Here is a 12,315-nt window from a genome sequence, read left to right as displayed (position 1 = left end):
GTAATAATTACCTCTATATTATGACTATTCATAACGTTAGGCATTCCCTATGGTCATTAAGTTTCGATTAGACCTTTGGGTGCCCTAAGCAAGTAACCGTCAATTAATCATGACATGTTTTCCCAAACGTCTATTCAGTCCTCAAGTGTGTCGGTCGTGTGATGATTTAGCTTCAACTTCCAAGGCACAACCGCGACGGACTATACAACTCCCCTCTAGGGATTCAACACGTGGTCCACTACTACTGCTTTTGCGTAACCAACCCTAATGTGGGTTACTCCTATATAAACCTCTCAATATTTCTTATTTTGTTATTCCAAAACAACGATAACTTCACTCTCTCTAAACAAAACAACTCTTTTACTTCCCTTATCATGTCTTTCTCTACCAAAGAAAACATTCCTCATATCATTAAGGAAAGGATTCTTTCTCCTACTGATTTTGAAGATCAATGGGTTAATCTTCCCCGTATGTTTGCAAAACAAAATCTAGAGTATTACCTAACTATCCTTGATGGACCTATCTATCCATCTGTTCTTGCTAACTTCTGGAGGAATGCAACTGTCCATCGGGATCGTGAGGGCAGAGAAGCTATCCACTCCAACATCTTTGGTTTCCATATCACCATCACTACCAAAATCATTTCAAAAGTGATTAAGTGTGAAGCCATTGGAGCTCGCATTGCTAAATATGATAGCAAGCTTGTCTCCGACGTCCTGAGGGTGGTGTTTACCGACCCTAATAAGGCATTTACTGCCTTTATAGGCAGGATCTGGCATCAAGTTCTTGTTTTTTTCGTCCCAGGACGGAAGATCGAGACAGAATAATGCTTGAAGACCTCAGGTTCTTATATACTTTTCTTCACATGGAAAAGATAAGTATACCTCTTGCTATTTTCAACTATCTTAAGGAAAATATAATGGACTCACGCCAAGGTGGGTCCTTTTCATTCCTTATGGAAGACTTCTGACTCACGTCTTCATCAAGACGGGTGTGATCAAGAAGATGCGTGCAGCGGGATTATCAGATTTCCTTGCAACAGAGTGTGGGGGGAAAATAGATCTAGAGAAGCTGCGATTTGGTCGTGACTGAAATTATCTTCTAAGGATATTTTATTAATGATGATGCATTATTGGTTTTATGCATCACTTTTTGTACTTCTATGTAATATGTAGCCATTTTGGAAAAATGAATATTTTGGAATGAAATATATATTCGCCATTTTAGCTTATAATGTTAACTTCTGATATCTACGTTGTTGCAATCTTAACTTCATGCATAAATGGCTTATATTTCTTTAAATGCTTCCTATTTACTTTTAGGATCCTTCGATCCTCTGCTAGTTCCTCTATCTCATAAGCATTATTTGAGAATGATTTCAGAATTCGAAAAGGTCCTTCCCAATGTGGAGACCATTTTCCCAAAGCCTTATTATTTTTATCCATAGGTAATATAACTTTCCAAACTAAATCATTTATAACAAAAGTTTTACCTTTGACCTTTTTGTTATATGCTCTTGCTACTCTCTCCTTCTGCCTCCTCAAGACTTCTAACACGCGTAACCTTTCTTCGTATAATTCTGTCAACTGATTCATCATCATCTCCCAATATAGGTTATATGGGATTTCTCCTTGCTTTTGTATCCGTACTAATTGCAGGTAGATTTCGACGGGTAAGACTGCATCATGTCCAAACGTTAACTAGAAAGGTGTACTATTTGTTGCTTCTTTAGGAGAGGTTCGGAAAGCCCAAAGCACTTGATCTAGTGTCTTTTGCCAGTTTTTTGGCTTTGTTCCTACATGCTTCTTTATTAAACCAATGATTATTTTGTTTGCTGCTTCGACTTGTCCGTTTGCTTGAGCATAGTAAGGTGTGGATGTTAACAACTTGAATCCCATTTCTTTTGAGAATTCTTGCATCTTTCGACCAGTAAATACTGATCCTTGATCTGTTGTTATAGTTTATGGGATTCCAAATCTATATAATATTTGTTTTTGAATGAAATCTATGACCATTTCTTGGTTTACATTTACCAAAGGCACTGCTTCGACCCATTTAGTAAAGTAGTCAATTCCAACAAGAATATACCTTTGACCTTTAGATGAGGTAGGCCGAATTTTACCAATTAAATCTAAAGCCGAACCCCTAAATGGCCATGGCTTGATAATTGTGTGAAGCTCGCTTGCAGGAGCATGTTGCATTCCTACATGTATTTGACATTCATGACAGCCTTTAGCAAATTCTATACAATCCTTTAGCATGGTAGGCCAATACATCCCGTATTTGAAAAACAACCATTTAATTTTATGGCCTGCTTGATGTGCCCCACATGTTCCACTATGAACACTAGATAATGCCAAGTACGCCTTATTCTCACCCAAACATTTTAATAAGATGCCTTCAGGAGTTTTCTTGAATAACTCATTACCCATCAAAATGTACGACAAAGCTCTATGTTTGGTTTTTCTGTCTGTGTTCAACAAAGGATCTTTAAGATACTCTATAATTGGAGTTCTCCAATCTGTGCTTGTTAAAGCATCAATAGCCAACAATTCGAATTCTTCTTCGTTAGCATAACCTAAATGATTTCTTTCTGAGTCACTTGGAGACAATTTGGTTGCCATTGCTTTTCCTCTTACTTCGACCAATTCCTCCAGCTTCTCCTTTGAGATCTTATATCTTGAAGCTATTTGTGCTAAATCATTAGCCTCCTGATTTTTAATTCTAGGGACATGCTTTATGTCTACATATTCAAATTTTTTAAGCAACCTATTTGCAATGACGAAGTACATGATCAAGTTCTCTTTGATACACTTATACTCCTTCGTCAATTGTTTGATAACCAATTCTGAGTCATCCTTAATTTCGACCCTAGTTTCCCCCAATTCCAACAAGGCTTCAAGTCCTGCTATTAAGGCTTCATACTCTGCCTCATTGTTTGAGCATGAGGGTCCGTAGATTCTATACTTGAGTTTTGTTGGAATTCCATCAGGAGAAATTAGAAGAATCCCAACTCCACTACCATCTTTATGGGTGGAATCGTCGAAGAACAATCTCCAAGGTTTCAACTCAACTAGGAGTTGAGGAGTTTTGACCACTGCGTGATCCACTATAAAATCTGAGACCACTTGCCTCTTCATAGCTTTTAAAGGCATAAAGGCCAAAGAGTACTCATTTAGGGCTAGAGCCCATTTTCCAATTCGACTATGCATTATTGGCTTTGATAACATGCACTTAATAACATCAAAATGCGAAGAAACATACAAATCTATTGGCTTTATATAATATTTGAGTTTAGTACATGAAAAATGCAAACATAGACACAACTTTTCTATCAAAGTGTATCTATTTTCTGCATCATTTAATACCCTACTTAGATAATATATGGCCCTCTCAATGCCATTTTCATCTTCTTGTGCTAACATACTACCTATAGTAGTGTCTGAAGCTGATATATACAATCTCATGGGCTTCTTTCCACTTGGTGGTGATAAGATCGGCGTATTCGTCAGATACTGCTTTATCTTTTCAAATGCCTCTTGGTGTTCATTTGTCCACTCGAAATTTCCATGTTTCAGACGCAAAAGAGGGGAGAAGGCTTGAATTCGACCACTTAAATTTGAAATAAATCTCCTCAGGAAATTTATCTTCCCTAACAAAGATTGCAATTCTTTCTTAGTTGATGGCGCTTTGGTCTCCATGATAACCTTTGTTTTATTCTGATTAATCTCTATCCACTTTTTATGGACCACAAAGCCCAGAAAATCTCCAGCCTGCACACAAAATGCACATTTAAGAGGATTCATCTTCAAGCCATGTTTTCTCATTCTTTCAAATGATTCGCCCAGATGAGTTATACGATCTCTGTCTGATATAGACTTTATTACTATGTCATCTATATAAACCTGCATGAAGGTTTCAATGTAATCATGAAAAATAGAGTTCATTGCACGCTGGTATGTTGCTCCAACATTTTTAAGATCAAAAGGCATAACGATCCACTCGTAAGTGCCTATTGCCCCTGGGCAACGAAAGGTTGTTTTAGAAACATCCTCTTATGCAATGAAAATTTGATTATATCCAGAATAACCATCGAGCATGCTAAGATATTCATATCCTACAGCCGAGTCAACTAGCATTTCTGCCACAAGCATAGGGTATTCATCCTTAGGAGTTGCTGCATTCAGATCACGAAAATCTATACACACTCTTAAAGAACCATTTTTCTTAATAACTGGAACTATATTTGCAATCCATTCAACATACCTGGTGGTTCAAATGAAGTTGCAGCGAAGAAGTCTTTCGACCTCCTTTTTAATCTTCGAAAGGATCTCTAGAGTGAACCTTCTTGGTGTCTGCTTGATGGGCTTCTTGCCATCCTTAATAGGCAGTTTTAGTTCGACCAGATCTCTCTTTAAACCAGGCATTTCATCATAGTCCCAAGCAAAACAATCTTTATTTTTCTTTAGTAATTCAACTAACCTGTTTTTTATCTTAAGGTCCAGTTTAACACTGATGTATGTAACTCTCTTCGTGGTTCCATCTCCGAGATCAATCTCTTCAAAAGGTCCTGAGCTAACATCTTCGCGCTTGATGATCCTGGATCTTTCTCAAATCCCAAAGGCTCTTCAACGTAGATAGCGTCCAACCTTTGATTAATTGCATCCTCGTGTACATGTTCTTCAGGAGGTTCTAGCATTAAGTTTGCCCCCTGTCCTGTATCATTTAGCATAATACTTTTGGCCTCAACAACCATGTCAATAATTTCGGCTTCGAGAGCCGCTATTCTTTTGTTCTCAGCCATATAAGCCGAAATATTTTCGAAGAATGAAGACTCAGACATAATCAACCTCTTCGTTCCAGCCCGAAGGCCGTATTTCTGTTGATCCTTCTTCTTCAGGGTCTCCCATGATCTCACGATTCCATTGAAAACCCTTTGGGTGGAGAGTCAGAAAGTATAGAGCATTCTTGTTTGGGGAATAAGCATCTTCAACTGGGCTACATGGGCTTATATTTCCAAGATTCCTGTCGAAGTTTTCCTTATCCACCTGGTTTACTTTGCTCATGAAGTAACTTTGGTCAGCTTCTATGTTATCCACTATGCCATATGTTCTCCAGATAGATACCCTCTGATGCATGGTCGAAGGTACTGCCCCTATACCGTAGATCCATTCCCTCCCAAGGATCAAGTTGTAGTTGGCCTTCGCTAGTACCACCATGAACATGGTAGGCCTCGTGATTGATCCCACAGTTAAATACACTTGAATTACTCCCAAAGTATGTCCTATCTTCCCTTCATAGTTTGATAAGACCATATTATGGGGTTTCACGTCTGTATCGAACATTCCTAACTTTTTCAGCATGAATTGAGGCATGAGACTCACTGTAGCTCCTCCATCCACCAGAACTTTATTTACTCCCACTTGTTTGATTTTGATCCTTATATATAGGGGTTTGAGGTGATTCTGCATCCCCTGATGTGGTCGCTCGAACTGGGAATTTTGCTCTTCGATGGCGCCATTACTAAGGACGTAATAACACATGGGACTATGCTTCACCAATTCCGCTGCATCAACCTCATCATCATCAATCTCGGTTTCCTGATTGTACTCGTGTGGTAATACAGAGACCACATTGCAACAATTCATGTGTAAAGATAAGACTCCATCAGAATTGAAGCCATCAGTAGGTAGGTATATCGTCCTCTCTCATTTGTTCTTCTTCAGCTTTATTATAATCCATCTTGCCCCCATAAGGGAATAGCTTTCTTCCCATAGGAGGTTTAGTTGAGTGAGTTTTATTTGGGAAAGTCTTAGTACTGCTGGACTCTCCAATCTCATTCGAAGATGTCCCCTTTTCTGCTTTCTTCAGCCTCTAGTGCCTTCTCCACTGGGATCTTGACATAGGGTTCTTACCCTTGTAGTTCCCCAATCTAACGGCTTCCCTTTCTGATGCTTGAAACTTCTTTCTGTAAGCCCAGGACGTACTTCCTCCATTGTCGAAGTTTCTCCCTTTGTCTCTCTTTGGCCCCACTTGAGCCCATTTGTGCTCTAAAACCTCTGATGGTACTTTGAAGGTAACTCTTCTTGCTTTTGGATGTGGACTATCTTGTCTTTTTGGGATTCCCCTTTTGTCAAAAATGTAAAGATATGGATTGTCCCCGCGGGCATCCCAATTCTGATTGGAGGGGATTCTTTCAAAGGATTCTAACAACCTTCAATGATAGACTGCCCCACATCTGGGGCATATCAAATATTCAGTTTCGTCTTTGTGGAAGCGAACAAGAAAACCTAATAGGCTTTCTCCAGGTTAGGAATATACTCCTAGCAATTCACCTTCTTTTCTCCAGTTTCTGTCAGTTTTAGCACGTTGCCACCTTTCATAGTTTTCTGCTACCCTCGGATTCACCTGTATACTGCACCTTGGGCATAACAGCATCTCAGAACTTTATTTGTGACATCTCCAGCGGTATTCCTTCTGAGTTTCCTCAGGTTTGGGATGATGAGACTGCACTCCTTCTTTCTTCAAACAACTTTCAACCTCTTCCATTTCTGGGGTTGAATGGTCCAGATTGACCATGTTGACGTCTAAGTTGGCGCCATGGGCAATCGACATTTCTTCAAAACTTCTTCCTTAGGCATTCGTTAGCCATAGTTGTCTCTCCAACAAGACCTTCAGTAGTCTTTGGTTCAACTGAAGCCTCAGATGTGACATCCTCCTTCAGGTCAACAGTAACCTATTTTCCAACTTGGACATCTTCTTCATCTCCTGGGTTCCCTCTTGCCTCAACTTCAACCATGTCAACCATGTCAATTCCAATAGGCTCAGTGTAATTTGTGTCAGCAATATTGAGGGGATTAGCGTCTATCTTCATTTGATTTCTTCCTTTGTCTGCAAACTTCAGACGTCCCTCCTTGATCGCATTTTGAATAAGATCCCTGAAAAGAAAACACTGTGAGGTTTTGTGGCCCAAAAAATTGTGGCATTTACAGTAGCCTCTCTTCTTCCGTTGCTCTAACGGAGGAATTTTAATGTTAGGAGGCAAAACCATTTGGCCATCTTTCACAAGCAAATCGAATATTTCATCACATTTAGTTATGTCGAATGTATATGTTTTCTTAGGAAACTTCTTTTCAATTTCAACGGGATTTTTCCCATTTGATGGTGTGATCATCTTGCAGGTATAAGGGCCTGCTTCCTTTAATTTGGCTAGATCCACTTCGCATTCTTTGAACCCATATTGGTCCTCATAAATCTTTGGTTCTCCTTCGTCTACTTTGACGTAGGTAACCCTTTCCTTTTTATAACTTTTGTTCGCTCTAGCCTTCTCAGCTTTTAATCTTTCAACCTGGCGAACCCTATCAGCCAATTGGGCCATATCTCGGAGATATTGTGTGTCCAATTTCTTCCTAATAGAGTAATCTAAGCCTCCAACGGTCATTTCGACTAATTCGTGTTTAGGCACCACTGTAAAGCATCTAGTCTTTAACAGATGAAACCTGTTCAAATAATCATCTATGGGTTCCGTAAACTTCCTTTTAATACTGGCCAATTCTTTGAGACTTATATTGGTTTGACCAATATAGAATTGTTCATGGAACAACCTCTCTAACTGAGCCCAAGTATCTATAGAATTTGGTGGTAGCATCGTGAACCATGTGAAAGCGTTCTTGGTTAGAGAATTGGGGAAATACTTCATCCTTAGATCCTCATTGTTCGCCAAATCTCCAGCCTCTGTCATGTACCTGGCTATGTGCTCTGTGGTAGATTTACTAGTATCCCTTGAAAATTTAGTGAACTTAGGGACCTTGTGACCCCTAGGTAGTTCAGTTTGTAAAACATAATCTGATAAAGGAGATATATAATTCGGCCTTCGAAGTCCGATGTTCAGATCATTTTGGGCCATAATCCTCTCTATCATAGCAGTTAGATTTGTCTCCATCTGATTATTCTGCCTAACCCTGTGAATCACTTCGTCAGCATTTTGGTTTCTATTAACCATCACTACCCTCCCAGATTGTTCTTCAGGGGTGTCGTGTCGAACTATTTGTTGTTCTAATCCTGCCCTCAAGGGTTCGGTTCGGGGGGTGGTCTTGGTGGTCGAACTTGATTTATGGTTGGTTCATCCTCCTGAATAACTATTTGGTTTGTCCTTCAGTGCGTCGAGGTCTCAGGAGCGCCTAAAAAGTTTGCTATTTGACCCATCTGCGCTGACAATTGTTGACATGTCTCAGAGTTATCTTGATTAGTTCTGTTAATGTTCTGTATTAAAGGAGAAAAGATAGCCCTCATTTCTCTGGCCAACGAACCTACCATATCTTGATTATTGGCGTCTATTTGTTGTCGGAACGATGCTTGATTATTCGTTGTTAGTGTGGGTAAGACATTTTGACTCTGGCCATTTTGTCCCATATTGTTCACACCAGAACCAGAATTTTGGAATGGAGAAAAAGCTGACATATTGGGTGTAGTATAAACAGGTATACTACTACTTAAACCTGCCATGTAAGAATATGGCATCCCATAAGGTGAATCTCTCCATTGTCTCTGGTTTTTGAATCCTTGGTTTGGAGGGGGAGTCCCCTGAGTACCAAATGGTGGTATCTGGCTCACTTTGTGCGTTCGACGGAGTGGCTGCCGCGGTTGTAGCGGCAACGGATGCTGAATTATTTCCCTAGGTCGTTCGTGTAGACCCATGTATTGGACCACTTACGGCCACTGAATGTGTTTGCGCAAACATGGGTTGTGATTGGGCATTGGGACCTGTAGTGTCTGTTGCACTAGCATTGTTATTTCCCGATCCCTGTGGAGGATCTTGTTGCCCCCTCTGTTAGTGTTGTTCGCCATTCTTTTAGTATATTTCCTCTTAGGTATTGGTTGGTTATTATCGAAAATCTTACCACTCCTAAGGTTCATACAACACAGATGGCAACAAAAACACTAAATCTACAAACTAATTGAAATGAATAATACTTGATGATAACACTATGACACGGTCCCACTGGGCGTGCCAATTTGCACTACAACACGGAAGGGCTTTAAAAGCGCTTTTTCTGGGCTTTAAAAGCGCTGTGAAAGGCAGCGCTGGCAAAGGTAACAAAAGCGCTTAAGAAAGCGCTCTGGTAGGCCCCCCTATAAGAGCGCTTTTCTGGAAAAAGCGCTCTTGTAGGCCCCCCTTTAAGAGCGCTTTTCTGGAAAAAGCGCTCTTGTAGGCCCCCCTTTAAGTGCGCTTTTTCCAGAAAAGCGCTGTGATAGGCCCCCCTGTGAGAGTAAAAAAAAAAAAAAACGCAACATACTAAAGCGCTTTTGGAAAAGCGCTCTTATAGGGTGGGCTTTAAGAGCGCTTTTTCTGGAAAAAGCGCTCTGATAGCCCCCCCTATAAGAGCGCTTTTCCAAAAGCGCTTTAGTATGTTGCTTTTTTTTTTTTTTTTGCTTTTTTATTAATCTTTGGCAGCGCTTTTACAAAGAAGCGCTTTAGTAGGTGGGCCTTTAAGAGCGCTTTTCAAAAGCGCTTTCGTTGCTAAATGAGGTATTTTAATGTGCAGCCTGTAATTTAATCCTCCCAGTCGACCTGTAATATTTTCGACCTGTAATATGTTTTCAACCTGTAATATTTTTGACCTGTAATTTATTTTCGACGATATTATTTCAGCCATCAGTAAGACAATATATATATACTAATATAATACCATTATAATATCCAAAATTATATATATACATCATTACAACATCAATAATATTATAGTTCAAATCGACACAAATCCTACATGAAAAAGCGCTTAATATAAAATTGACACAAATCTTCTTTGATTTCTTCCAACTTAAGCTTCGGGTACGCAGCAGCACGGAATTCGTCAAGGTACTACAAAACAAAAACATAATATGAATGGTATGTTTAGTTAAATGTAATAAATTATATGAAATTATCTTAAGTTAAAAATTCATACCGTGAGCGGAATCTCTAATTGATTCGCCTGAAGGATTTCTTTCATATACCTCAAAACAAAGTATCCGCAATCGTAACTATTTCGCTGTTGCGGACACTACATAGAAAAACAAATAAGATTCTATAGTTGTCTTGTTTTATCAAGTAGCATAAATATATTATAAGCAACATTGTGAAAAATAATGTACCTGCACTTGGATCCAAGTAATGTTGTTAGATTTAGTTCGGGATACCTGTGCGTCCCGTTGACTTCGGAACACTTGTATTGATCTAATTAACAAATATATAAAAGCATATGTTTAGATCAATCCCACAAATAAGTAAATATATAAATATACACGAATATATATTTAGAACGATTCCACTTACAAATCAACGATGTCCTTCATGGCCGGATAATTGGTCCATTCACCATTTACCGAATTCAGATAATACACGACTTCCCTTATAGGGTTGATAGCAAGCAGCAACCAGTGTGCTCTATAAATTAAAACAATAGGTTATATGAAAATTTTGCTATACACAAAAGAAACAGAGATTTGATGAACAAAGAATGAGAAACTAACCCTACTGGTCGGGTATTATACGCCAAAAGATGCAGACTTTCTGTATTGCCGGTGGACATGAATCTATCGACTAAGTGCTGTCTAACTGATTCCGGTTCTGAAGCAATTGCCATTCCGCTGCAATGGGCGGAAGACACGAAACGGAATCTGTTAGATAATGGATTCCCGCGCAACACTCTGTCATACAACAACCTTAAATAAAAACATAATAAACATTAGATTATTTTCATTGAAATGTGTAAATAAATTATATTGTGGGACTAATTAAATAATATATCGGATGAGTGAATATTACCGGATGTATGAGTGCATGTTAGTGACACCTAGTTGATCATGCCTAAAAATCTCCTCCAAGTCATCAATTGTAATAAGTGACTTGAATTCAATACCGAAGACACTTTCATCCATAACGATTTCACGTAAAGCACCATCCTTCAAATCGGACATATCAACCATTGTTGCGAGCGTCGACCGGTATCGAGGCACAAAAGCACCGCCTTTTTTTCCCGCTGGCTTCGGAGGACCAGTGGGTGGTACGGTACGAACTTGCTGCGTCACTTGTTGTGACTCCCGAGCGGATGCCTAAAAATCATATAAGTATTAGGTAAAATATAAAATCATGCAGATTTAGATTCAGATTAATTATGAACACTTTAAATGTACCTCTTTTAGTGATGCAACGGACTCCTCCTCCTGTAAAATCCCTTTACCCTTAACTGTGGGTTTTATAGGAGCAGTCTAAAATTAAAATGTAAAAAATAATTAATAAACGGTTTAGAATTGACATTCGAAAACTAAATGATTCATAATCGTTTTCAATATACCTCATCACTAATGGTAATGAGCTCCGAGGGCCATGCAACAAATGATCCTATTGCATCTCGCAGCAATGTCGTCTCTGAGACCATGTCAGGTACCGGTAGCATCGCATCATGATCTACTACAACATCCACCGATACTTTCAGGTGTCCATCCGGGAGTGGTCTATGGTGAAGTAAATCTCCCAAAGTGTTGTGCACTTTTCCCTTGCCAACTAGTCGATAATTCGGTTCCGATAAGTATAGTTGGCAAGATGAAATGCCCTAAACCAATAGTAAATATAAAGTCATTATCATTAATAAAATAGAACAATTTAAAAGGAAAAAAAATTATAATTACCTCGGGAAATTTCCTTTGATAGTTGATACTAGCCTTATCACTAGTTTCTTTCACCGATGAAGTGTTGCACTTTTCTCTCATATACACTTCTTTATCTCTTTGCAATTCAGAGACTTGTGCTTGCAATTCCGCCAACTTTTGCAACACTTCTTCATTTGAAGGATTTCTTCTCCTAGGACTCTTGTAAAAAGAGGTTGGAGTCACACCATGACCCTTACCCCTCACCCGACCGGGATACTCAGGAGCATCTAGTGCTCTACTAAGTACGCTCCCCTCACCGGTGGATGCCGATTGCGACAAGGTCTCCTGTAATTCATTTACATCAAAAAATCATTTATATATTAAAAAACATTTGATTTAATTAAAGACACAGTATTATACTTACACATTCAGTAAAAACTCTCTGAACTTCGGGATCGACAGCTTGACTCTTGCCCACACGAGCTTCCCTCCACAACACATGTACAGGAAGTGAGGTTTCCTCACTTTTAGACTCCTCTAACTATGCATTGACACAAATGATAAAATCGTCAAATAAAACACATTTAGACAATTAATTAAAATGCATTTCTATTTACTTACAAGTTTATCCTCTAAGCGTGCATATCCCATACGCCCTTTTTTGTATGGATACGCGGGTTTGGA

General features: G+C 39.1%; 2 protein-coding genes and 1 long non-coding RNA gene across 3 annotated transcripts; all 3 read right to left on the bottom strand.

Moving 5' to 3' along the window:
* Positions 1-1,961: 1,961 nt before the first annotated feature.
* On the bottom strand, positions 1,962-3,212 carry LOC131614205 (uncharacterized). Its single transcript, XM_058885827.1, has one exon. The coding sequence runs from the start codon at positions 3,210-3,212 to the stop codon at positions 1,962-1,964; it is 1,251 nt and encodes a 416-aa protein (XP_058741810.1).
* A 3,524-nt stretch (positions 3,213-6,736) lies between these two features.
* LOC131614204 (uncharacterized) lies at positions 6,737-8,002 on the bottom strand. Its single transcript, XM_058885826.1, has one exon. The coding sequence runs from the start codon at positions 8,000-8,002 to the stop codon at positions 6,737-6,739; it is 1,266 nt and encodes a 421-aa protein (XP_058741809.1).
* Positions 8,003-10,675: 2,673 nt separating this feature from the next.
* LOC131611936 (uncharacterized) lies at positions 10,676-11,228 on the bottom strand. The gene is made up of 3 exons (XR_009287238.1): positions 11,176-11,228; positions 10,808-11,094; positions 10,676-10,704 (listed from the first exon to the last, which is right to left on the bottom strand). It is a non-coding gene; the product is annotated as an uncharacterized LOC131611936 (long non-coding RNA).
* Between the last annotated feature and the right edge of the window lie 1,087 nt (positions 11,229-12,315).

Source organism: Vicia villosa, linkage group LG6, assembly GCF_029867415.1.
Source record: "Vicia villosa cultivar HV-30 ecotype Madison, WI linkage group LG6, Vvil1.0, whole genome shotgun sequence".
NCBI lineage: Eukaryota > Viridiplantae > Streptophyta > Magnoliopsida > Fabales > Fabaceae > Vicia > Vicia villosa.
This window is presented reverse-complemented; position numbering and strand designations above follow the sequence as displayed.

Excerpts from the sequence above, each read along its gene's own strand:
- LOC131614205 (XM_058885827.1), bottom strand. The coding sequence starts at position 3,212 with ATGCATAGTCGAATTGGAAAATGGGCTCTAGCCCTAAATGAGTACTCT.
- LOC131614204 (XM_058885826.1), bottom strand. The coding sequence starts at position 8,002 with ATGGTTAATAGAAACCAAAATGCTGACGAAGTGATTCACAGGGTTAGG.